Source organism: Anolis sagrei, chromosome 9 (genome assembly GCF_037176765.1).
Source record: "Anolis sagrei isolate rAnoSag1 chromosome 9, rAnoSag1.mat, whole genome shotgun sequence".
Lineage (NCBI taxonomy): Eukaryota > Metazoa > Chordata > Lepidosauria > Squamata > Dactyloidae > Anolis > Anolis sagrei.
The window spans coordinates 2,569,569-2,596,890 of record NC_090029.1 but is presented as its reverse complement, the minus strand read 5'-3'; the positions used below and the strand labels follow the sequence as shown (position 1 = coordinate 2,596,890).

General features: G+C 41.1%; 1 protein-coding gene across 1 annotated transcript in view; it reads left to right on the top strand.

The window, feature by feature from the left end:
- Positions 1-555: 555 nt before the first annotated feature.
- The window catches only part of CA12 (carbonic anhydrase 12), a 40,840-nt gene continuing 14,073 nt past the window's right edge, over positions 556-27,322 (top strand). Inside the window, exons 1-8 of the mRNA XM_067471461.1 lie at positions 556-640; positions 8,317-8,337; positions 8,660-8,839; positions 13,166-13,308; positions 14,605-14,700; positions 16,950-17,013; positions 18,209-18,366; positions 20,860-20,986. Coding sequence (XP_067327562.1) covers positions 556-640; positions 8,317-8,337; positions 8,660-8,839; positions 13,166-13,308; positions 14,605-14,700; positions 16,950-17,013; positions 18,209-18,366; positions 20,860-20,986 — 874 coding nt within the window. The remainder of the gene's footprint in view (positions 641-8,316; positions 8,338-8,659; positions 8,840-13,165; positions 13,309-14,604; positions 14,701-16,949; positions 17,014-18,208; positions 18,367-20,859; positions 20,987-27,322) is intronic.

The window sequence follows — 27,322 nt, the reverse complement described above, 5'->3', positions numbered from 1 at the left end:
GCACAAGCCAGTCAAGGGGCTCCCAGTGATGATCGGCACACTGGGTGCAGTGCCTAAAGACCTTGGTCTGCACTTAAAAACAATCGACGCTGACAAAATCACCACCAATAATAAGGAACTTGGGAAGTGTCCGACGTGTGATCCGATACAATAGCCAGCAGAGTGATCTTGTTTGCTGCGGACTCATCTTGTTGTGTTTCAAATAATAATAATAATAATAATAATAATAATAATAATAATAGTCTATGGAAGAAGGGACTGCAGAAAGGACTCTATGGAGTGATTGGCTTTGCAGAGCGAAGGCGTGCAAGGGCGAGACCTAAGCCACCTCTGCTTCTGATTCGGAGGAGAAGGAGAAGGAGGCCAGTCCCTGTCTGACATCATTTGTTTGGAGTGGCTGCAAAGCAAAGTGGAAAAAGCAGTCCTCCCTGGAAGGAAGGCAGAGAGAGAAGAGCGGCTGCAGGAGAGAGACAGCCGGTCACTCCTGAGCCAGGCGGACGCAGAAAGGGCACCCCAAAGGGCATCCGGCTGACCTTCTGACCCTGACGTCCAGCCATGCCAGCCCGCACGGCCACCCTGACCGCGGTCCTCCTGGCACTCTTCCTCCAGGCTCACCTGTCCAGGGAAGCACCGCTCAATGGTAATCAAACTCAGATGTGTATTGTCGAAGGCTTTCGTGGCCGGAATCACAGGGTTGTTGTGGGGTTTTTTGGGCTATATGGCCATGTTCTAGAGGTATTTTCTCCTGACGTTTCGCCTGCATCTATGGCAAGCATCCTCAGAGGTAGTGAGGTTTATTGGAACTAGGTAAATGGGTTTATATATCTGTGGAATGACCAGGGTGGGACAAAGGACTCTTGTCTGTTGGAGCTAGGGGTGAATGTTTCAACTAACCACCTTGATTAGCATTTGATGGCTTGGCAGTTTTTTGGTATGGTCGTTGTATTGTCGAAGGCTTTCATGGCCGGAATCACTGGGTTGTTGTAGGTTTTTCCGGGCTATATGGCCATGGTCTAGAGGCATTCTCTCCTGACATTTCGCCTGCACCTATGGCAAGCATCCTCAGAGGTAGGGAGGTCTGTTGGAGCTAGGAAAATATGTTTATATATCTGTGGAATGACCAGGGTGGGACAAAGGACTCTTGCCTGCTGAAAATCCATCCTGCATATTTACATTACAATTTATAACAGTAGTAAAATGGGTTGTTGTGGGTTTTTCGGGCTATATGGACATGTTCTAGGGGCATTTCCTCCTGAAGTTTCGCCTGCATCTATGGCAAGCATCCTCAGAGGTAGTGAGGTCTGTTGGAACCAGGAAAAATGGGTTTATATATCTGTGGAATGACCAGAGTAGGACAAAGGACTCTTGTCTGTTGGAGCTCGGGGTGAATGTTTCAACTGACCACCTTAATTACCATATAATGGCCTGACAGTTCCTGTGGCAATCCTTTGTTGAGAGGCAATTAGATGTATTGTTGAGGGCTTTCATGGCCGGAATCACTGGGTTGTTGTAGGTTGTTTCGGGCTATATGGCCATGGTCTAGAGGCATTCTCTCCTGACGTTTCACCTGCATCTATGGCAAGCATCCTCAGAGGGAGTGAGATCTGTTGGAAGTAGGAAAAATGGGTTTATATATCTGTGGAAAGACCAGGGTGGGGCAAAGGACTCTTGTCTGCTGGAGCTAGGTGTGAATGTTTCAACTGACCACCTTAATCAGTGGGTTGTTGTAGATTTTTTCGGGCTATATGGCCATGTTCTAGAGGCATTCTCTCCTGACGTTTCGCCTGCATCCATGGCAAGCATCCTCAGAGGTAGTGAGGTTTATTGGAACTAGGAAAAAGGGTTTATATATCTGTGGAAAGACCAGGGTGGGGCAAAGGACTCTTGTCTGCTGGAGCTAGGTGTGAATGTTTCAACTGACCATCTTGAAAATCGATGGGTTTTATAGTAAGCCTAGAAGCCAAAAGGACTAATGTGGACTGATTGCAGGATAAAGAATTGCAACAGCAAAAGAACATAATAATAATAATAATCATCATCATCATCAGTGGATTGTTATAAGTTTTTTGGGCTGTATGGCCGTGTTCCGGAAGCATTCTCTCCTGATGTTTCACCTCCATCTATGGCAAGCATCCTCAGAGGTCGTGAGGTCTGTTGGAAGTAGGAAAAGGGGTTTATATATCTGTGGAATGACCAAGGTGGGACAAAGGACTCTTGCCTGCTGGAGCTAGGGGTGAATGTTTCAACTGACCACCTTGATTAGCATTTGATGGCCTGGCAGTGCCAAGGACAATCTTTTGTTGAGAAGTGATTAGATGTCCTTGTTTGTTTCCTCGCTGTTGTTGTGCTGTTGTAATTTTAGAGTTTTTTAATATGGCCATGGTCTAGAGGCATTTTCTCCTGACGTTTCGCCTGCATCTATGGCAAGCATCCTCAGAGATAGTGAGGTCTGTTGGAACTTGGAAAATGGGTTTATCTATCTGGAATGACCGGGGTGGGGCAAAGGACTCTTGTCTGTTGGAGCTAGGTGTGAATGTTTCAACTGACCACCTTGAAAAGCCAAAAGGACTAATGTGGACTGATTGCAGGATAAAGAATTGCAACAGCAAAAGAACATCATCATCATATCATCAGCATCATCAGCATCAATGGATAAAGGAGTCTTGTCTGCTGGAGCTAGGTGTGAATGTTTCAACTGACCAGCTTAATTAGTGGGCTGTTGTAGGTTTTTCCGGGCTATATGGCCATATTCTAGAGGCATTTTCTCCTGACGTTTCGCCTGCATCTATGGCAAGCATCCTCAGAGGTAGTGAGGTTTATTGGAACTAGGTAAATGGGTTTATATATCTGTGGAATGACCAGGGTGGGACAAAGGACTCTTGTCTGTTGGAGCTAGGGGTGAATGTTTCAACTGACCACCTTAATTAACTTTTGATGGCCTGACAGTGCCTGGGTCAATCTTTTGTTGAGAGGCGATTAGATGTGTTGTCGAGGCTTTCATGGCCGGAATCACTGGGTTGTTGTAGGTTTTTTCGGGCTATATGGCAATGTTCTAGAGGCATTCTCTCCTGACGTTTCGCCTGCATCTGTAGCAAGCATTCTCAGAGGTAGTGAGGTCTGTTGGAGTTAGGACAATGGGTTTATATATCTGTGGAATGACCAGGGTGGGACAAAGGACTCTTGCCTGCTGGAGCTAGGTGTGAAGGTTTCAATGGTCTAGAGGCATTTTCTCCTGACGTTTCGCCTGCATCCATGGCAAGCATCCTCAGAGGTAGTGAGGTCTGTTGGAACTAGAAAAAAGGGGTTTATATATCTGTGGAATGACCAGGGTGGGACAAAGGACTCTTGTCTGCTGGAGCTAGGTGTGAATGTTTCAACTGACCACCTTAATCAGTGGGTTGTAGTGGGTTTTTTCGGGCTATATAGCCATGTTCTAGAGGCATTCTCTCCTGACGTTTTGCCTGCATCTATGGCAAGCATCCTCAGAGGTAGTGAGGTTTATTGGAACTAGGTAAATGGGTTTATATATCTGTGGAATGACCAGGGTGGGACAAAGGACTCTTGTCTGCTGGAGCTAGGTGTGAATATTTCAACTGACCACCTTGATTAGGATTTGATGGCCTGGCAGTGCCTGGAGAAATCTTTTGTTGAGAGGTGATTAGATGTCCTTGTTTGTTTCCTCGCGGTTGTTGTGCTGTTCTAATTTTAGAATTTTTTTTAAAGATTTGGATTATTATTATATTATAATAATATTAATATTTCATTTGCACTTGATTCCACGCAGGATGGAGAACTCACCCTTGCATGATGCAATTATTATAATTATAATTATTATATATATATTTATTATTATTATTATTGTTATTATTATTACACTTAATTGTGCTTAGGACAGAGAACTGAGCCTTGCATGGGATGATGATTATTATATAATAATATTAATATTTATTATTAGTACACAATTCATTTGCACTTGATACCACGCAGGATGGAGAACTGACCCTTACATGTTGTAATTCAGTTTATAATTAAAATTATTATATTTTGCCACAGCTGGAGAACCGACCCTTGCATGGGATTATTATTATTATATTATTATATTAATATTTATTATTACGACACAATTCATTTGCATTTGATTCTATGCAGGATGGAGAACTGACCCTTGCATGCTGCAATTCGGGTTATAATGATGATGATGATGATGATGATTATTATTATTATTATTATACAATTCAATTCCACTTAATTCTACACAGGAGAGAGAACAAACCCTTGCATGCTGCAATTGGGATGATGATGATTAATATATTTATTATTAATATATTATACTTATTATATTATATTGTATTACTATTATATTTATTATTATTACACAATTCATTTCCTTTTAATTCTTCCCAGGATAGAGAATGGACACTTGCATGCTGCCATTGGGATTATTGTTATTATTATTATTATTATTATTATTAACAATATATTTATTATTATTATATTATATTTATGACATTATATTAGTATAATATTTATTATTACTATACAATTCATTTCCACTTCATTCTACTTAGGATATAAATAATAATAATAATAATAATAATAATAATAATAATACAATTCATTTCAACCCATATTATTATTACAAAATTCTAGCCAGGATGAAGAACTGACCCTTGCTTGCTGAAAGTGGGATGATGATGATGATGATGATGATGATGATGATGATGAAAATACAGTTAAACATTGACATTGTATACAAATATGATATCTCTTTGAAAGAAGAACTATTGGCAGGGGTGTTGGGAAGGAAGGAAGGAGGGAAGGAAGGAAGGATAGAAGGGAGGATAGTGGGAGGGAAAAGAAGGGGAAAGAGGAAGGGATAGAAGGAAGGAAGGGTGGAAAGATGGAAGGAAAGAAGGAAGGAAAGAAGGAGGGAGGGGGGAAGGAAGGAAGAAGAGAAGAAGAAAGGAAGAGGGAAAAGAGGGAGGGAAGAGAGAAGCATAGAAAGAAAGAAGGAGGCAAGGAAGGAAAGGAGGAGGAGAGGAAGAGAGGGAGGGAGGAAAGTTGGAGGGAAAAGAGGGAGGAATAGAAGAAGGAAGGAAAGAAGGAAGGAAGAAGAGAAGAAGAAAGGAAGGAAAGAAGGAGGGAGAGATGGAGGAAAGGAGGAAGGAAAGTGGGAGGGAAAAGAAGGGGTGATAACAGAAGGAAGGAAGGAGAGAAGGAAGGGAGGAAAGAGAATGAGGAAGAGGCTATTGTAAAGGAGGGAGCTAAGGAAGGAAAGAAGGAAGGAAAGAGGGAGGAAGGTAGGAAAGTGAGAGAGAAAAGAGGAAGAGAGAGGCATAGAAAGAAAGAAGGAGGGAAGGAAGGAAAGGAGGAGGAGAGGAATAGAGGGAGGGAGGAAAGTTGGAGGGAAAAGAGGGAGGAATAGAAGGAAGGAAAGAAGGAAGGAAGAAAAGAAGGAAGGAAGGAAGGTAGGAAGGAAAGAAGAAAGGAAGGAAAGAAGGAGGGAGAGATGGAGGAAGAAAGGAAGGAAGGAAGGAAGGAAGGAAGGAAGGAAGGAAGGAAAGAAATTGGGAGGGAAAAGAAGGAGGGATAGAAGAAGGAAGGAAGGAGAGAAAAGGGGAGGAAAGGGAATGATGAAGAGGATATTGTAAAGGAGAAAGTGAAGGAAGATAGGAAGAAAGGAGGAAGAGAGGAAGGAAGGGGGGAGGTAGTAAAGTTGGAGGGAAAAGAGAGAGGGATAGAAGAAGGAAGGAAAGGAAGGGAGGAAAGAAGAGAAGAAAGAGAACAAGGAAGAAGATATTGAAAAGTAGGGAGTGAAGGAAGAAGGGAAGGAAGGAAGGAGAGAATGAGCAAGAGGATGTTGGAAATTATTATTATTATTATTATTATTATTATTATTATTCCTGGTTGTTTCCCGTAATGGGCAGGGGAGCCCTTGACCTCCATGACTCTTTCCTCCTCTTGCAATGGGGACAAGGGCCAGGCATCCCTTCCTGGGCTTCTCTCCTCTTTCGCAAAGAGACAAGAGGGCCCTTGTTTTGGGGGAGAGGGAAGAGAGGCCGGCCAGGCACCCAGAGGCACACCTGAGGCTTCTGTGGGGAGGAAGGAAGGGTTCCAGGCCTGGCCTGGCCTCACGTCTCCCACGCAGGAACCTGGCTGGCCGGGAAAGACGAGCATTAGGAGAAGAAGAACCCACCCAAAGCAGGGTTTGGTAAAGAAGGGCCAGGGCATCCCTTTGCAGGTGAGGGAAGGAGGAAAAGAGAAGGAAGGGAAGGAAGGATGGATGAAAGAAGGAAAGAAGGATGGAAAGAAGGGAAGGAAGAAGGATGGAAAGAAGTGAAGAAGGAAGATAGGAAAGAAGGGGAGGGTGGAAGGGAGGGAGGAAAAATGATGATGGTGATGATGATGAGGATGATGATAATAATAATAACACTCTATTTACATCCCAATCCCTTTCCCTAAAGGGACTTGGAGTGGAGTGGACTCGGAGGAAGGAGGAGAAAAAAGAGAGGAAGACAGGAGAGAAGGAAGGAGGGAAGGGAGGGAGGGAGGGAAGGAGGGAGGGAGGAAGGAAGGAAGGAAGGAAGGAAGGAAGGAAGAGGGGAAGGGAGAAGAAAGGAAGGGAGGGAGGGGAAAGGGGGAAGGGAAGAAGGAAGGAAGGAAGGAAGGGGAAAAGGGGAAGGGAAGGGAGAAGGAAGGGCGGGAGGGAGGAAGAAGAAAAGGGGAAGGGAGAAGGAAGGAAGGAAGGAAGGAAGGAAGGAAGGAAGGAAGGGGAAAGGGGAAGGGAAGGGAAAAGAAAAGAAAAGGAGGGAGGAACGAAGGGGAAAAGAGAAAGGGAAGGGAGAAGAAAGGAAGGGAGGGAGGGGAAAGGGGGAAGGGAAGAAGGAAGGAAGGAAGGAAGGGGAAAAGGGGAAGGGAAGGGAGAAGAAAGGAAGGGTGGGAGGGAGGAAGAAGAAAAGGGGAAGGGAGAAGGAAGGAAGGAAGGAAGGAAGGGGAAAGGGGAAGGGAAGGGAAAAGAAAAGAAAAGGAGGGAGGAACGAAGGGGAAAAGAGAAAGGGAAGGGAGAAGAAAGGAAGGGAGGGAGGGAGGGAGGAAGGGGAAAAGGGGAAGCAAAGGGAGAAGGAAGGAAGGAAGGAAGGGGGAAGGGGGAAGGGAAGGGAGAAGAAAGGAAGGGCGGGAGGGAGGGAAGGAGGGGAAAGGGGGAAGGGAAGGGAGAGAGGAAGGAAGGGGGAAAGAGGAAGGGAGGAAGGAAGGAGGAAGGGAGGGGAGAGGGAAGAAAGAAAGGAGGGAAGGAAGGAAGGGGAAAGGGGAAGGGAGAAGAATAGGAAGGGAGGGAGGAAGTAACAAAGGAATGGAGGAAGGAAGGGGAAAAGGGGAAGGGAGAAGGAAGGAAGGAAGGAAGGGGGGAAAGGGGACGAAAGAAGGAAGGAAGAGGAAAAGGGGAAGGGAAGGGAGAAGAAAGAAAGGGAGGGAAAGAGGAAAAGAAAAGGGAAAGAAGAAAAGAAAAGAGGAAGGAAGGAAGGAAGGAAGGAAGGAAGGAAGGAAGGAGGGGAAGAGAAAAGGAGAAAGAGGAAAGAAGGAAGAAGAGGAATAATGGATAAAGGAAAGAAGGGGAAAAGTGGAAGGAAGGGGAAGAGAAGAGAGAAGAAAGGAAGAATGGAAGGATATGAAAAGGAAGAGGAAAAGAAAGAAGGAAGCAAGGAGAAGGAAGGAAGGGGAAGCGGAAAAGGGGAAGTAAGAAGTTTTGAAGGGAAGTGGGGTATGCCAACATGATGTTGATGATGATGATGATGATGATGATGATGATGATAAAAATGCCATGCAGAAATGTTTATACTTTGAGGCTGTGATTAAGTGAACTTGAGAAAGTAAGAGAAGGTTTGTTCTTGCTGAGAACAGAAGGGAGTTGCCAGTCTCAGCAAGAGAAGATAAGCAAGTGTGCAGAGGCTTTCGGTTTTGACTACTTCTTTGTTGTTCTTCCTGAATTGTAGCTCGCTGTAGAAAGACGTGTCTGTTGTATGTACTTAGTAAACTTAGTTTCTTTTGTAACTTGAAGCTTGCAGAGTCCTTATTTTGCAACTCAGTGTCTGCTTGATCTAGCATTCCTTCTGTTGGGGATCGCAAATCTCTGACAGATATTAATGCCCTGCTTTTCTCTCTTGCTCAAATCAAGCTGCATGTTAGTATTCCACTTTTCTCTCAAAACATTAACATAATGACCATTGTTGTTGTTGTTGTTGCTATTATTGATGGACTTAATCTGAACCTTTTCCTATGCTGCCCTTCTCACCCCTTTCTCTTTTCTTTCCCTTCCAGGGTCCAAATGGTCTTATATTGGTAAGTAGTTGCTGTGGCTTATGATATTAAACTGGAATTTAAAGGTCTTTCCAGACTGCATCATTATATCACTTTCATTCCACCTTACCTGTTGTGCCTCTATTATTGTTGTTGTTATTTGTAGTTGGGTCTGACGTGCCACACTTCTCTGAGTACCACAACATGTAAATCCCAGGTGGAAGCATAGTATTATCTATACTATAAGATTAGCATGTATTGGCCCCATTTCAATGGCTATAAGATCCTGGGAGTTGTAGTTTCCCAAGGGGCGGCGTGTGGGACTAATGGCGTCTGTTTCCCCTTGCCTTCCTTGGGCCCCGAGGTGCGGATGGGGAGAAGGGCTGGCCCAAGCGGTTCCCCTTCTGCGGAGGCGCCTTCCAGTCTCCCATCGACTTCCACAGCGACGTCCTGCAATACGACGCCACCCTCTCGCCCATTGAACTCCAGGGATACAACGTCTCCAGTGAGGAGCTGTTCATTCTGACCAACAATGGGCATTCCGGTAAGGCAAGACCGACATCCACACATCCATCCATCTATCCACCTACTGAGCTATCTGTCTACTCAACTATCCATCCATCTATGGACTTAACCATCTCTCCATCCTTCCATCCTTTCTATCCATCTGTCCATCTATGTGTCCATCTATGTGTCCATCCATCCATCCACCCACCCACCCATCCATCCATCCATCTACTGATTCCTTCCTTCCTCCTTCCACACATCCATCTATCAATCTATTGACTTATTGATCTATCCATCTACTCCACCATCCAACTATCCATGGATTTATTCATGTCTCCATCCATTCATCTACACATCCATCCATCCAACCACTGATTCCTTCCTTCCTCCATCCACACATCCATCTATCAATCTATTGACTTATTGATCTATCCATCTGTCTACTCCACCATCCAACCGTCCATGGATTTATTCATGTCTCCATCCATCCATCCTTTCATCCATCTATTGACCTATTGATCTATCCACGTGTCTACTCCACCATCCAACCATCCATGGATTTATTCATGTCTCCATCCATCCTTTCATCCATCTATTGACCTATTGATCTATCCATCTGTCCATCTATGTGTCCATCTATGTGTCCATACATCCATCCATCCATCCATCTACTGATTCCTTCCTTCCTCCTTCCACACATCCATCTATTGACTTATTGATCTATCCATCTGTCTACTCCACCATCCAACCATCCGTGGATTTATTGATGTCTCCATCCATTCATCTACACATCCATCCATCTATCCATCCATCCATCCATCCATCCATCCATCCATCCATCCACTGATTCCTTCCTTCCTCCATCTACACATCCATCTATCAATCTATTGACTTATTTATCTATCCATCTGTCTATTCCACCATCTAACCATCCATGGATTTATTGATGTCTCCATCTATTCATCTATGTGTCCATCCATCCATCTACTGATTCCTTCCTTCCTCCATCCACACATCCATCTATCAATCTATTGACTTATTAATCTATCTATCCATCCATCCATCCATCCATCAATCCACCCACACATCCATCTATCCATCTATTGACCTATTGATCTACCCATCTGTCTACTCAATCATCCATCTGTCTACGGACTTATCCATATCTCCCTACATACATACAACAACACGTCCGTCTACCCATCTATCTACCTATTGAGCTATCTGTCTACTCAACTATCCATCCATCTATGGACTTAACCATCTCTCCATCCATCCATCCTTTCATCCATCTATTGACCAATCAATCTATCCATGTGTCTACTCCACCATCCATGGATTTATTCGTGTCTCCATCCATCCATTCTTTCATCCATCTATTGACCTATTGATCTATCCATGTGTCTACTCCACCATCCAACCATCCATGGATTTATTCATGTCTCCACCCATCCATCCTTTCATCCATCTATTGACCTATTGACCTATTGACCTATCCATCTATGTGTCCATCTATGTGTCCATCTATGTGTCCATCCATCCACCCACCCACCCACCCATTCATCCATCCATCCATCCATCCATCCATCCATCCATCTACTGATTCCTTCCTTCCTCCTTCCACACATCCATCTATCAATCTATTGACTTATTGATCTATCCATCTATCTACTCCACCATCCAACCATCCATGGATTTATTGATGTCTCCATCCATCCATTCTTTCATCCATCTATTGACCTGTTGATCTATCCATCTGTCTACTCCACCATCCAACCATCCATGGATTTATTCATGTCTCCATCCATCCATCCTTTCATCCATCTATTGACCTATTGATCTATCCATCTGTCTATTCCACCATCCAACCATCCATGGATTTATTCATGTCTCCATCCATCCTTTCATCCATCTATTAACCTATTGATCTATCCATGTGTCTACTCCACCATCCAACCATCCATGGATTACTTCATGTCTCCATCCATCTATCTATCCTTTGATCCATCTATTGACCTATTGATCTATCCATGTGTCTACTCCACCATCCAACCATCCATGGATTTCTTCATGTCTCCATCCATCCATCCATCCATCCATTCTTTCATCCATCTATTGACTTATTGATCTATCCATGTGTCTACTCCACCATCCAACCATCCATGGATTTATTCATGTCTCCATCCATCCATTCTTTCATCCATCTATTGACCTATTGATCTATCCATGTGTCTACTCCACCATCCAACCATCCATGGATTTATTGATGTCTCTATCCATTCATCTATGTGTCCATCCATCCATCCATTAATCCATCCATCCATCTACTGATTCCTTCCTTCCTCCATCCACACATCCATCTATCAATCAATTGACTTATTGATCTATCCATCCGTCTATTCAACCATCCATCCATTCATGGACTTGTCCATCCATCCATCCACCTGTTCATCCCTCCATCCACACATCCATCTACGTATCAATCTGTCTACTGAACCATCTATGGACTTATCCATCTCTCTATCTCTCTATCTACCCATCCATCCATCCTTATAACCATCTATCCATTGGTCCATCTACCTATTCATCCCTCCCTCTATCCACACATCCATCGATCCATCTGTCCATCTATTAATCTATCCATTCGTCTATTCAATCATCCATCTATTGGCCTATTTATCTGTTCATCCATCAATCTATCTATTCATCCCTCCATCTATCCACACATCCATCTATTGATCTATTATCTATCCATCTGTCTACTCAACCATACATCTATCTATGTATCAATCTGTCTACTCAACCATCCATGGACTTATCCATCTCTCTATCTATCCATGCATCCATATAAACATCTATCCCTCCCTCCATCCACACATCAGTTGATCCATCTGTCCACCTATTGATCTAACCAACTGTCGACTCAGTCATCTATCCCTCCATGGACTTATCCATCCTTCCATCCATCCATCTATCCATCCATCCATCCATCCATCCATCCATCCATCTATCTATCTATCTATCTATCTATCCATTCATCCATGCATCCACTGACCCATTGCTCCCACACATCCACCTATCCATCTATTGACCTATTGATCTATCTGTCTTACTAAACCATCCATCAATCCATGGACTTATCAATCTCTCTCTCTATCTATCTATCCATCCATCCATCCACCGATTTATCACTCCCTCTGTCCACAAATCCATCTATCCATCTATTGACTTATTAATCTGTCTGTCTACTCAACCATCCATCTATCCATAGACTTATCCATCTCTCTATCTATCCATCCTTCCATCTACCAATTCATCACTCCCTCCATCCAGACATCCACCTATCCATCTATTGACCTATTGATCTATCTGTCTACTAAACCATCCATCAATCCATGGACTTATCAATCTCTCTCTCTCTCTATTTATCCACCGATTTATCGCTCCCTCCATCCACACATCCATCTATCCATCTATTCATCTATCTGTCTGTCTACTCAACCATCCATCTATCCATAGACTTATCCATCTCTCTATCCATCCATCCACCCATCCATCCTTCCATCTACCAATTCATTGCTCCTCCATCCACACATCCACCTATCCATCTATTGACCTATTGATCTATCTTTCTTACTAAACCATCCATCAATCCATGGACTTCTCCATCTATCTATCTATCTATCTATCTATCTATCTATCTATCTATCCACCAATTTATCGCTCCCTCCATCCACAAATCCATCTATCCATCTATTGACCTATTCATCTATCTGTCTGTCTACTCAACCATCCGTCCATCCATAGACTTATCCATCTCTCTATCTATCCATCCATCCATCCATCCACCCATCCATCCTTCCATCTACCAATTCATCGCTCCCTCTGTCCACAAATCCATCTATCCATCTATTGACCTATTCATCTATCTGTCTGTCTACTCAACCATCTGTCCATCCATGGACTTATCCATCTCTCCACCCACCCATCTAACCTCCCACAACTTCTCAGGAAAACACAGAGCAAGGAAAGAAACCTGTATATCAGAACATACGTACAGTTAGTAAACAACAGGATGATAGTCAAACAAATTACTAGAGGAGGCTTGAAGAAGGTTGTAATTTCCAACAAGGCATACAAAGTTTTTTAGCACTCTCGGTCAGAGAACCTCAAGCTTAATAATACTAATGCAACGACTAATAATAATAATAATAATAATAAAAACTCTCAATATATGCAAACAATAAGGGGAGGTTTGCTTGCAGGACTCTTGACCTTCTGCAGCCTTTCTTGTTGAGTCCTTGCCATGCATGGAGACCAAGCTCAGTTCCAAGTGTTTTCACATTCTCTCTTCTTTTTGCAGTGAAAATGAGCCTTTCGCCCTCGATGCTCATCCGGAGCCTCCCTTCTCGATACACTGCAGCTCAGCTCCATTTACATTGGGGTAACCGGAATAAACAAGAAGGGTCGGAGCACACCATCGGGGGGAAGCACTTTGCCGCCGAAGTACGTTTTCCATGCACTTGGATTTTTATAGAAATTTATTTATTTATTTATTTATTTATTTAAAAGTTTTATATACCAACCTTCTCACCTCTCTTGAGGGACTCAGACCGGTCTCCAACCATAATATCACATACAGTCAATAAAACATCATAATTCATATTGCAATAAAACATTAAGACATTAAAACAGCAAAACAGCAATTACATTCAATAAATACACTACAATGGTCAGTCGTCCCACTAAATTTGATGTTCATCACCCTCCATCCATGTCTCAGGGTATCGGCTCACTCATCGAATGCCTATCTCCATAACCACGTCTTCACCTGCTTCCTGAATGTCAGGATAGAAGGGGCGGTTCTGATCTCTGGTGGGAGAGAGTTCCAGAGTCGAGGGGCCACCACCGAGAAGGCCCTGTCCCTCGTCCCCACCAGACGTGCTTGCGAGGCCGGTGGGACCGAGAGCAGGGCCTCTCCAGACGATCTTAATAATCTTGATAGTTCATAGGGGAGAATACGTTCGGAGAGGTAAACAGGGCCGGAGTCGTTTAGGGCTTTATAGGTTAACACCAGCACTTTGAATTGTGCTCGGAAGCTAATTGGCAGCCAGTGGAGCTGGTGTAACAGCGGAGAGGTGTGCTCCCTGTACCCAGCACCCATTAGTAGTTGGGCTGCCGAGCATTGGACTTGCTGCAGCTTCCGGGCAGTCTTCAGAGGCAACCCCACGTAGAGAGCGTTGCAGTAGTCTAAACGGGATGTAACCAAAGCGTGGACCACCGTGGCCAAGTCAGACTTCCCAAGGTACGGGCGCAGCTAGCGCACAAGTTTTAATTGTGCGAAAGCTCCCCTGACCACCGCCGAAACTTCAGAGTTGTGAGTTTCAAAATTCCCGCTCCCCCCTCCCGCCCAGCTTGAAGGGGATTGGCTGACGCGCAAACAGCTGGGAGGAGGCTTGGGCGTCCCCCATGCATCAGGGCCAATCACAGGGCTTTCGCGGTGCACCAGAACCAATCAGGAGGCTCCTGCTGCCTCGGTGCTCCAGCGAATCAGAAGGGAGGGAGGCGGGATGAAGGGAGACAATGCATTCTGGAGTGGATTATGGAGTTTTAATATCCTTAGGCTTATCGAGTCTTGCATTCCTTGCATAGGATTGCTGTGTGCCTTGAAGGCCAATAATAATTGATGCAAATTTAATGCATAATCCTAAGGTTTTGCAAAGAGATTTCCAAGTGGCTTTTATGCTTGCAAGTTGGTTATTGGTGTATTGATTTGCACTCTTTTGTGCTTTCCATGCATAGCTCCACATTGTGCATTATAACTCCGACCGATACCCCGATTTGCAAGCGGCGATGGATAAATCCGACGGTCTGGCTGTCCTGGCTGTTTTGCTCGAGGTGAGAGGCTCAATTCCCTATGAACTGACACCCATAAATAGCAGTAGACCCCATTGACACACAGTCCTCCTCCAAATGGAGCAAACGGGTTTGGGTTTTGGGTCGTTTTAGATTTTTCGGGCTGTATGGCCGTGTTTTAGAAGCATTCTCTCCTGACGTTTTGCCTGCGTCTAGTAAAGGGGGTCCTGGTGGTGATTGGCACACTGGGTGCAGTGCCTAAAGACCTTGGCCTGCACTTAAACACAATAGGCACTGATAAGATTACCATCTGCCAGCTGCAGAAGGCCACCTTACTGGGATCTGCACGCACGAAGTGTTTGACTTGTGATTTTGTGATATGAAATCCAGCATAGAGATCTCATTTGCTGTGACATACTCTGCTTTTGTGTCGGTAAAATAATAATAATAATAATAATAATAATAATAATAAGGAAAGCACGTTATTTTGAAAACAAAAACCTTTGCAAGATATCCAGAAATCCATCAAAACCTCTCCCTGCAAATGAATAGTCCAGAGGACAGGAGCAGAATTCAAAACGATCTTGACAGATTAGAGAGATGGGCCAAAACTAACAAAATGAAGTTCGACAGTGACAAATGCAAGATACTCCACTTTGGCAGGAAAAATGAAATGCAAAGATACAGAATGGGGGACAATGCCTGGCTCGAGAGCAGTACGTGTGAAAAAGATCTTGGAGTCCTCGTGGACAGAAAGTTAAACATGAGCCAGGAATGTGATGTGGCGGCAAAAAAAAAAAGCGAATGGGATTTTGGCCTGCATCAAGAGGAGCCTAGTGTCTAGATCTAAGGAAGTGATGCTCCCCATGCTCTATTCTGCTTTGGTTAGACCACATCTGGAATATTGTGTCCAATTCTGGGCACCACAATTCAAGAGAGATATTGACAAGCTGGAATGTGTCCAGAGGAGGGCGACTAAAATGATCAAGGGTCTGGAGAACAATCCCTATGAGGAGCGGCTTAGGGAACTGGGCATGTTTAGCCTGAAGAAGAGAAGGCTGAGAGGAGATATGATAGCCATGTATAAATATGTGAGAGGAAGCCACAGGGAGGAGGAAGGAGCAAGCTTGTTTTCTGCTTCCTTGGAGACTAGGACGCGGAACAATGGCTTCAAACTACAAGAGAGGAGATTCCATCTGAACATGAGGAAGAACTTCCTGACTGTGAGAGCCGTTCAGCAGTGGAACTCTCTGCCCCAGAGTGTGGTGGAGGCTCCTTCTTTGGAAGCTTTTAAACAGAGGCTGGACGGCCATCTGTCAGGGGTGATTTGAATGCAATATTCCTGCTTCTTGGTAGTGAGTTGGACTGGATGGCCCATGAGGTCATCCTGGTGCTTTCCTGCATGCAGTCAGAAGGAGATTGGACTAGATGTCCCATGTGGTTGTTTCCAACACTATGAGGAGGAGAAGCCGCTGCTGCGATCACCCTTGGACCCTAAAGAGGAGGAAGAGGAGGAGACATGCACAAGAAGTGGAAAATGGGAGAAATCACCAAAGAAGAATTCAAACAAATAGCCAACACCTGTAGGGAAAAGGTCCGCAAGGGTAAAGTACAAAACGATTAGGACAAGGAACAATGGCTTCAAACTACAAGAAACACGAGGAAGAACTTCCTGACTGTGAGAGCCGTTCAGCAGTGGAACTCTCTGCCCCAGAGTGTGGTGGAGGCTCCTTCTTTGAAAGCTTTGAAACAGAGGCTGGATGGCCATCTGTCAGGGTTGATTTGAATGCAATATTCCTGCTTCTTGGCAGAATGGGGTTGGACTAGATGATGGCCCAGGAGGTCTCTTCCAACTCTAGGATTCTATGATTCTATTCTATGATTATTATTAATAATAATAATAATAATAATAAGGAAAGTGTGTTATTTTGAAAACAAAAACCTTTGCAAAATATCCAGAAATCCATCAAAACCTCTCCCTACAAAGACACAGAGAAGCCCTGGTTGAGGTTTGGCCACTGATGATGAGGACACGTCATTAAGTGTTTTGCTCGCTTAATGTGCCGTAATTATTGGTGATGAGCAGGCTATTGAAAAACAAGACGGAGCGTAATGATAGGGAGCCTTCTAATGGAGAATTATCTCTGACCACAAAATTGTGGGACGATTATTTCAGTGAAGGTCTAAACCCCAAAAGAGAAGGAAGGTCAGGCCAAAACATTGCGGCTTTCCTCCCAAATGATGCCGGCTGTAAAGTCTCATGCCATTGTTGTGTGTCTCTTGTGTTGCAGATCGGCTCCTTCAATCCCTCCTACGATCAGATCTTCCATCACGTCCAGAATGTGAAATACAAAGGTAAGGCGTTGCAAAGGGTCCGAAACCCACCTTTGCTCGTTTCAATGCAAAACAGATCTCCAATGCAAGGGAAACTTTTGGCATCTGCAAAACCTGAATTTGCAATTGCAGAAGAGCGGCATCCCAGTGTTCCTTTCTCTCTCCATTGGGAAGGGTGAAGAGAGGGAGAGAGGGAGAGAGGGAGGGAGGGAGAGAGGGAGGGGAAAAGGGGAAAGAAAGGGAGAAGAAAGGAAGGCCGGGAGGGAGGGAGGGGAAAGAGGGAAGGGAGAAGGAAGGAAGGAAGAGGAAAAGGGGAAGGAAAGGGAAGGGAGAAGAAAGGAAGGGAGGGAGGGAGGAAGTGGAAAAGGGGAAGAGAAGGGAGAAGAAAGGGAGAGAGGAAGGAAGGAAGGAAGGAAGGAAGGAAGGGGAAAAGGGGAAGGGAAGGGAGAAGAAAGGGAGAGAGGAAGGAAGGAAGGAAGGAAGGAAGGAAGGAAGGAAGGAAAGAAGGAAGGAAGGAAGGAAGGAAGGGGAAAAGGGGAAGGGAAGGGAGAAGAAAGGAAGGGTGGGGGGAGGACGGGGAAAAGGGGAGAAGAAAGGAAGGAAGAGGAAAAGGGGAAGGGAAGGGAGAAGAAAGGAAGGAAGGGAGGGAAGGAACGAAGGGGAAAGGGGGAAGGGAGAAGAAAGGGAGGGAGGAAGGAATGAAGGAAGTAAGGAAGGGGAAAAGGGGAAGGGAAGGGAGAAGAAAGGGACGGAGGGAGGGAGGAAGGAAGGAAGGGGAAAAGGGGAAAAGAAGGGAGAAGGAAGGAAGGAAGGATTCCCAGAGGCTTCTAGTTTCCAAGTACGGTTAGTGAGATACTAACAGGTTCCAGGTTTTTATAGTGTTGCTTTTGGACTTTTGATCTAGTTCAGAGATTTTCCTGACTTCTGAGTTTTACTGTGGCTTTTTTACTTTGCATTTTCCTCTATTTTGTAACCATTTTTTCATCAATAAAAAGGATTGTTTTTCCCACAGTCAAGTGTGGTGGATTTAATCTTATGGTCTTGTTTCCTGATCTGGGTTGCAACAGTTAGATGGCCATCCTTCTCCTGCTTAATAATAATATACAAAATCCAATCCCTCTTGACAGATGGCCATCCAGCCCCTGCATAATGATGATGGTGATGATGATGATGGTGATAATTTTTCCTTCCTTCCATTCCATCATTCTCCCTCCAGACCAGGAGACGTTCATTCCCGGCTTCAATGTCCAAGCTCTGCTTCCAGACCAACTGGATGAGTATTTCCGCTACGAAGGGTCACTGACCACCCCGCCTTGCTTCCCAAGCGTCCTCTGGACTGTCTTCCGGAAGCCGGTCCAAGTCTCGGAGGAACAGGTCAGCGGCCACAGACGCATGTATTGCATTACAGAGTAATAATAATAATAATAATAATTACACAGTAAAATAATATAAGAAATGAATATACGAAATAATATATATATATATTGACACTATTCATACTTAAAATAAATATTATATTTAAGTATAAAAATAAACCCCAGTTTACATCCTCAGCTGGATGGACGCAGTGACTGCTAGCGCAACCATTGCAAGATGCGGCGGATGTATTGCATTACAAAATAATAATAATAATTAATAAATAAATATAAATATATAGTATTATTATACATTATTATTAAGTATAAAAATAAGCCTGAGTTCAGATGCATTGACCATTAACGCATCTGTTGCAAGACATGATGGACGGTTCTGGCCCAAGATACCTAACTGACCGTCTCTCGACCTATGAGCCCACAAGGACTTTGAGATCTTCCGGGGAGGCCCTGCTCTCGATCCCGCCCGCCTCACAGGCACAGCTGGTGGGGACGAGAGATAGGGCCTTCTCGGTGGTGGCTCCTCGGCTGTGGAACACCCTTCCCGCAGACATCAGACTAGCTCCCTCCCTGATGATATTCCGCAGGAAATTAAAGACCTGGCTATTTAAGAAGGCGTTTGAACAAGAAGTGTAATGATTGGTAATTGACCATAGGAATTGAACAATGGAAAATGATTCTGGATTGTGGTTTTGACGATGAGACGACACGGAATGGCTTTTGTAGTAATGATGATGTTTTTTGATGAGGATGTTTTGATAATGATAAATTGTGGATTTTTATACTGTGTCTTGTAATTTTCATCTGTTTTTCTATGTTGTACACCGCAGTGAGTCGCCCCTGGGCTGAGAACCGCGGTATATAAGTAAAGTAAATAAATAAATAAATAAATATTGCATTACATAATAATAATAATAATATACAGTATAATTACGTATAAAAATAAGCTCCAGTTCAGATCCTCAGCTGGATTGACACAGTGACAGAACAGGGAATTCTGTTGGTGTACCGTCCACCCCGCTGCTCAACAGTGTCCCTGCCTGAGCTAGCCGGGGTGGTCCCAGGTCTGGTGTTGGAGTCCCAATGTCTAGTTGTGCTAGGAGACTTCAACATCCATGCCAAGACCGCCCTGTCCGGAGCAGCTCAGGACTTCATGGCCGCCATGACAAGCATGGGTCTGTCCCAAATGGTATCTGGCCCCACCCATAGTGCTGGACACACATTTATTATTGTTTCCATTCGATGTTTGATGTTTTGTCTTATGTCTGTTATAACAGCCCGTGCTTTTTATTTAATTTTAGTTTGTTAAATTATCATTCGTGTTTATATGTTGGGTTGTTTAAATTTTGTTAGTATGGATGTATTGTTGTTGTATTCGGGCATTGAAAATGTTTGCCCTTTATGTTTGGAATCCGCTCTGAGTCCCTTTAGGGAGAGAAAGCGGAATACAAATAAAGTTTATTATTGTTATTGTTGTTGTTGTTATTATTATTATTATTATTAATGTCCATACTTCTCATTACTATTATTATTTTTACATGACTAACTTATGTATATTATTTATAACATATTTACATTGTTAGTGTTATTTATTATTATTATTATTATTATTATTATTATTATTATTTAGACCCTGCTTTATCTCCCCCAAAGCAGCTATAATTATGTTGTTATTATTTACATGCATATTACTATTTTTATTTTACATGGATAAGTTATCTATATTATTTATAACATATTTAGATTATTATTTATATTAATTATATTATCATTTGCATATTTCTTATTATTACATTAATAAATGTACGGATCTTATTTTTATTATTATTCTTTAGATGAATAAATGTACAGATTTTTGTACTTGAATAAATGGGAATTTCTGTACATGAAAACAATAATAAGACATCTACTTCTAAACCGTTTGGAGCAAACAATTAATATAAAACAGTGACAGAACAGGGAATTATTTGGTGTACCGTCCACCCCGCTACGTAACAGTGTCCCTGCCTGAGCTAGCCGGGGTGGTCCCAGGTCTGGTGTTGGAGTCCCAATGTCTAGTTGTGCTAGGGGACTTCAACATCCATGCCGAGACCGCCCTGTCCGGAGCGGCTCAGGACTTCATGGCCGCCATGACAACCATGGGTCTGTCCCAAATGGTATCTGGCCCCACCCATAGTGCTGGACACACATTTATTATTGTTTCCATTCAATGTTTGATGTTTTGTCTTATGTCTGTTATAACAGCCTATTAATATAAAACAATTAATATAAAACAATTAGGAAAATACGGTAAACATAGATTAACACAATATTGGGAAAACTTCCATGTAAACCTATTCTGAACATCCAATGATAGGTTCGCCTTCAAGTCACCCTAAATCGGAAGCAACTTAAAGACACACAACAACAACAACAACAACAATATTGGATAAAATCCTGGGGAGTATTGCTTTACTGACAATGGAAATGATGCTTAAACATTGTGTCTTTGCAGCTCTTGGCCCTGGAAACGGCCCTATTTTGCACGCAGTCGGATGACCCTTCACCCCTTGAAATGGTGAACAATTTCCGGAAAATACAAGAATTCGACGAAAGGCTGGTTTCGGTCTCCTTCCGTCAAGGTAAGTGAGATATAATAGAGTATAATATATCCCTTTCAAAAATCATCACATTCTTTGCATTTTTACCATCCTGCAAATAAACAAATAAATGCATGGGAGCATTACCACCCTGCAAATAAATAAATGCATTGCATCATTACAATCCTACAAAAAAATAAATGCATTGCAACTTTACCATCTTGCAAATAAATAAATGCATTGCAGTGTTGCCATCATGCAAATCAATAAATGCATTACAACTTTACAATCTTGCAAGTAAATAAATGCATTGCAATTTTACCATCTTGCAAATAAATAAATGCATTGCAGCGTTACCAGCTTGCAAACAAATAAATGCATTACACCATTAACAGCCTGCAAATAAATAAATGCATTGCAACTTTACGATCCTGCAAATAATAAATAAATGCATTGCATTGTTACTACCTTGCAAACAAATAAAGGCATTGCAATTTTACCATCCTGCAAATAAACAAATAAATGCATTGCAGCGTTACCATCGTGCAAATAAATAAATGCATTACAACTTTACAATCTTGCAAGTAAATAAATCATTGCAATTTTACCATCTTGCAAATAAATAAATGCATTGCAGTGTTACCATCTTGCAAACAAATAAATGCATTACACCATTAACAGCCTGCAAATAAATAGATGCATTGCAACTTTACAATCCTGCAAATAATAAATAAATGCATTGCAGTGTTACTACCTTGCAAACAAATAAAGGCATTGCAATTTTACCATCCTGCAAATAAACAAATAAATGCATTGCAGTGTTACCATCATGCAAATAAATAAATGCATTACAACTTTGCAATCTTGCAAGTAAATAAATGCATTGCAATTTTACCATCTTGCAAATAAATAAATGCATTGCAGTGTTACCATCTTGCAAACAAATAAATGCATTACACCATTAACAGCCTGCAAATAAATAAATGCATTGCAACTTTACCATCTTGCAAATAAATAAATGCATTGCAGTGTTGCCATCATGCAAATCAATAAATGCATTACAACTTTACAATCTTGCAAGTAAATAAATGCATTGCAATTTTACCATCTTGCAAATAAATAAATGCATTGCAGTGTTACCATCTTGCAAACAAATAAATGCATTACACCATTAACAGCCTGCAAATAAATAAATGCATTGCAACTTTACGATCCTGCAAATAATAAATAAATGCATTGTAGTGTTGGTACCTTGCAAACAAATAAAGGCATTGCAATTTTACCATCTTGCAAATAAACAAATAAATGCATTGCAGTGTTACCATCATGCAAATAAATAAATGCATTACAACTTTACAATCTTGCAAGTAAATAAATGCATTGCAACATTACAATCTTGCAAGTAAATAAATAAATGCATTGCAACTTTACAATCTTGCAAGTAAATAATGCATTGCAACTTTACCATCTTGCAAGTAAATAAATGCATTGCAACTTTACAATCTTGCAAGTAAATAAATGCATTACAACTTCACAATCTTGCAAGTAAATAAATGCATTGCAACTTCACAATCTTGCAAGTAAATAAATGCATTGCAACTTTACAATCTTGCAAGTAAATAATGCATTGCAACTTTACCATCTTGCAAGTAAATAAATGCATTGCAACTTTACCATCTTGCAAGTAAATAAATGCATTACAACTTCACAATCTTGCAAGTAAATAAATGCATTGCAACTTTACAATCTTGCAAGTAAATAAATGCATTGCAACTTTACAATCTTGCAAGTAAATAAATGCATAAAAACTTTACAATCTTGCAAGTAAATAAATGCATTACAACTTTACAATCTTGCAAGTAAATAAATGCATTGCAACTTTACAATCTTGCAAGTAAATAAATGCATTGCAACTTTACAATCTTGCAAACAAATAAATGCATTGCAACTTTACCATCCTGCAAACAAATAAATTCATTGCAGTTTTACTCTCCTGCAAAAAAAACTTGCATTGCAACTTTACCATCTTGGAAATAAATACATGAATTACAACTTTATCATCCTGCAAATAAATGCATTGCAGCTTTGCCATCTTGCAAGTAAATGCGCTGCAGCTTTACCACCTTGCAAAATAAATAAATAAATGCGCTGCAGCTTTGCCAGCCTGCAAATTAAAAAAATGCAATGCAATTTTTACCATCCTGCAAATAAATACATTACAGCGTTAACATCCTGCAAATAAATAAATGCATTACAACGTTACCATCCTGCAAATAAATAAATGCATTACAACGTTACCATCCTGCAAATAAATAAATAAATGCATAGCAATCTTTTGCTAAAAAAAAAAAACAACCAAATACGCAGGCACTTTGCACAAAACGAGAGGATGCAATAGTAGAGAAATGTCACAAAACTTCGGACATTGGAGAACATGGACATTCCTAGAGAAAATAATCTGTATATCTGCTTCCCAACTCTTACGTGGAGTTGAATTAATTAATAACCGACTAATGAATATTAAAAATTCATTTGTAACCTGAAAGAACAGCTCTCTGGGCATCTCTGGGTCCTCCAGCTAACGTTGACCATAGAATAACTCTTTGCCTTCCAGGGAGACCCTTTTTGGGGCATTTTGGAGGATCCGACGAAGCACTTCTTCTCCTTCCGGAAATAGAGTTTGACGCGTAAAATGGAAGGAAAGGCCCATGGCGATGCATGGGAGCAAAAATTAGCCATCTTGTTAGCAGACATGCATAGAAACACATTGGGTTTATGGGGCTCTTTTGGGGAGGAGAACCATGTCTCATTCAAATAATAAATATTATTAGTAGTGAAAGGGTCTTTGAGCGAAATTTGGTAAAACAAAGTAAGGGGCTTATATTGAAATTAACAGCAAAAGGGAGACATACCCTTTCTCTGACTTAAAAAGAGCAATACGGAAGAAAATGTTTTTAAGTACAAGAAGGTACTTTCTTACACAGGATGCTTGTGGTTAACTTCAAAGGTTGTTTTTTTGAAGTGCAGAGGCCGCATGTACAAAAAGGTACTTTCCATCTAAAGGTCAAGAGAGGGGGCTGGAAAGAGGGTACTTTCCATGACAAAAAATGTTCTTGTTTACTTGAGGTTATATATTTGGTGGTCAAAAGCCGAGGGGGACGGCAGTCACTTGAAGGGTAGCATCTGTGCATGCTACCCGGCTGTCCGTCTTCTTCATGAAGAAACTAAAATAAACCTTGTTTTTTTTATCTTTTTTGGGACTGTCTCCTTCCTTTTGTGCTCCCGCAACATGGACCTAAAAAGACCCAATTTAGGGTCTCTAACAGTAGTAGTTATTGTATTATTAATAATGGTATTATTACAAATAATACAAAGAAAGGGAGATACATGCACAAACCACTAGGCACATTACTATTAGTAGTATTGTTTGAGACCCTAAATTGGGTCTTCTTAGGTCCACATCACGGGAACACGTAAGGAAGGAGATAGTCCCAAAAAAGATTAAAAAAACAAGGTTTATTTTAGTTTCTTCATGAAGAAGATGGACAGCCTGGCAGCATACGCAGATGCTACCCTCCTCTTTTTCTGCTGACTTTTATACACAAGTAATAGGTCATGGAAAGTACTCTCCTTCCAGCCCCTCTCCCTTGACCTTTTGATGGAAAGTACCTTCTTGTACCTGCAGACTCTGCACTTAACCACAACCTTTGAACTTAACCACAACACAACTTCCGACCTCTACATGTTTCTTAAAAACATTTTCTTCCCTGTTGCTCCTTTTCTACAGAGAAAGGGTATGTTTCTCTTTTGCTGTTAATTTCATTCAAAGCCCCTTGCTTAGCATTTGCAAATTTCACTCAAAGACCCTTTCATTATTAGTAGTAGTTATTGTATTATTATTAATGGTATTATTACAAATAATACAAAGAAAGGGAGATACATGCACAAACCACTAGGCACATTACTATTAGTAGTATTGTTAGAGACCCTAAATTGGGTCTTCTTAGGTCCACATCACGGGAACACGTAAGGAAGGAGACAGTCCCAAAAAAGATCAAAAAACAAAGTTTGTTTTAGTTTCTTCATGAAGAAGACGGACAGCCTGGCAGCATACGCAGATGCTACCCCTCAAGTGACTGCCGCGCCCCTCTTCTGTTTCTGCTGACTTTTATACTCAAGTAATAGGTCATGGAAAGTACTCTCTTTCCAGCCCCTCTCCAATTGACCTTTTGATGGTACAAACAGAGTCTGTTTGTACCTGCAGACTCTGCGCTTAACCACAACCTTTGGCTTAACCACAACACAACTACTTCCTATGTAGGCTTGAACTTTGTATGGCCTCTACATGTCACATCTTGTTTCTTAAAAACATTTTCTTCTGTGTTGCTCCTGATATCCCCTTTTATTTATTTATTTATTTATTTCGTGTACTTCTACCCCGCCCTTCTCAACCCCCGAGGGGGGACTCAGGGCGACTTACAAAAAGGCACAATTCGATGCCTACTCAATAATACAAAAAATGTATAAAAACAGCAGTTAAACAGTTATAACAATTAAAACAATCAATATATTTCTCTGTAGAAAAGGAGCAACACGGAAGAAAATGTTTTTAAGAAACAAGATGTGACATGTAGAGGTCATACAAAGTTCAAGCCTACATAGGAAGTAGTTGTGTTGTGGTTAAGTTCAAAGGTTGTGGTTAAGCGCAGAGTCTGCAGGTACAAGAAGGTGCTTTCCATTAAAAGGTCAAGGGAGGGGGGCTGGAAAGAGAGTACTTTCCATGACTTATTACTTGAGTAATAGGTCTCTTTTGCTATTAATTTCATTCAAAGCCCCTTGCTTAGCATTTGCAAATTTCACTCAAAGACCCTTTCAGTATTAATATTATTAATGGCATTATTACATAGAATACAAAGAAAGGGGGAAACATGCACAAAACCAGTTATTATTATTATTAGTAGTAGTAGTAATAGTAGTCGTAGTAGTAGTAACCAAATGAAAATGATGTGTAGTTCACAATGCCTTGCCAGAAGAAGAAAATATTCCACACGGACGAACAATAAAGAACAAGTAATTTACTCTTCGTAGTTCAGAACAACATATTTACAAAAGTGGCCAGTTGCATTAACTCACATAATGTCCTTTTATGAGAAATTTAAAATGGTTTTTCTCGTTCTGTACTTTTCTCTTTGCTTCACTCTGCATAGAGTATGTGCATAGCTCAAGCCTGATAAATGTAACAGTGTTCAAAAGTCTCAGGCTCAGCCATCTCCCCAAGAGTAGCCCAGCCAATCAGCTTCATGCATTTTATTTTACAGTTCACACACACACACACTGATTCGTTGCATGCTCCAACATTATTATTATTAATGTTATTATTATATATAATACAATAAAGGGGAAACATGCACAAAACCACTAGGCACATTATTATTATTATTATTATTATTATTATTATTATTGGTATTATTATTATTATTATATTTGTATTATTATTTATTACAAATAATATAAACCAAAAGAGGGAAACATGCACATTATTATTGCCAATAATCCCACTGATTATGATTAATGGGATTATAATTATTAATGGGATTATTTATTACATAAATAAATATTATTTATTATTGGTATTATTATTTATTACGAAAGTACAAAGGAAAACATGCACAAAACCACTAGGCACATTAATATTGCTAATTATTATTATTGCTAATAATCCCGTGGATTATGATTAATGGGATTATTATTATTAATGGGATTATTTATTACAAATAATGCAAAGAAAGGTTTATTATTTATTATTGGTATTATTATTTATTACAAAGTACAAAGGAAAACATGCACAAAACCACTAGGCACATTAATATTGCTAATTATTATTATTGCTAATAATCCCATGGATTATGATTAATGGGATTATAATTATTAATGGGATTATTTATTGCAAATAATACAAAGAAAGGTTTATTATTTATTATTGGAATTATTATTTATTCCAAAAGTACAAAGGAAAACATGCACAAAACCACTAGGCACATTAATATTGCTAATTATTATTATTGCTAATAATCCCATGGATTATGATTAATGGGATTATAATTATTAATGGGATTATTTATTGCAAATAATACAAAGAAGGGTTTATTATTTATTATCGGTATTATTATTTATTACGAAAGTACAAAGGAAAACATGCACAAAACCACTAGGCACATTAATATTACTTATTATTATTATTATTATTGCTAATAATCCCATGGATTATGATTAATGGGATTATTAATAGTAATGGGGTTATTTATTGCAAATAATACAAAGAAAGGTTTATTATTTATTATTGGTATTATTATTTATTACAAAAGTACAAAGGAAAAC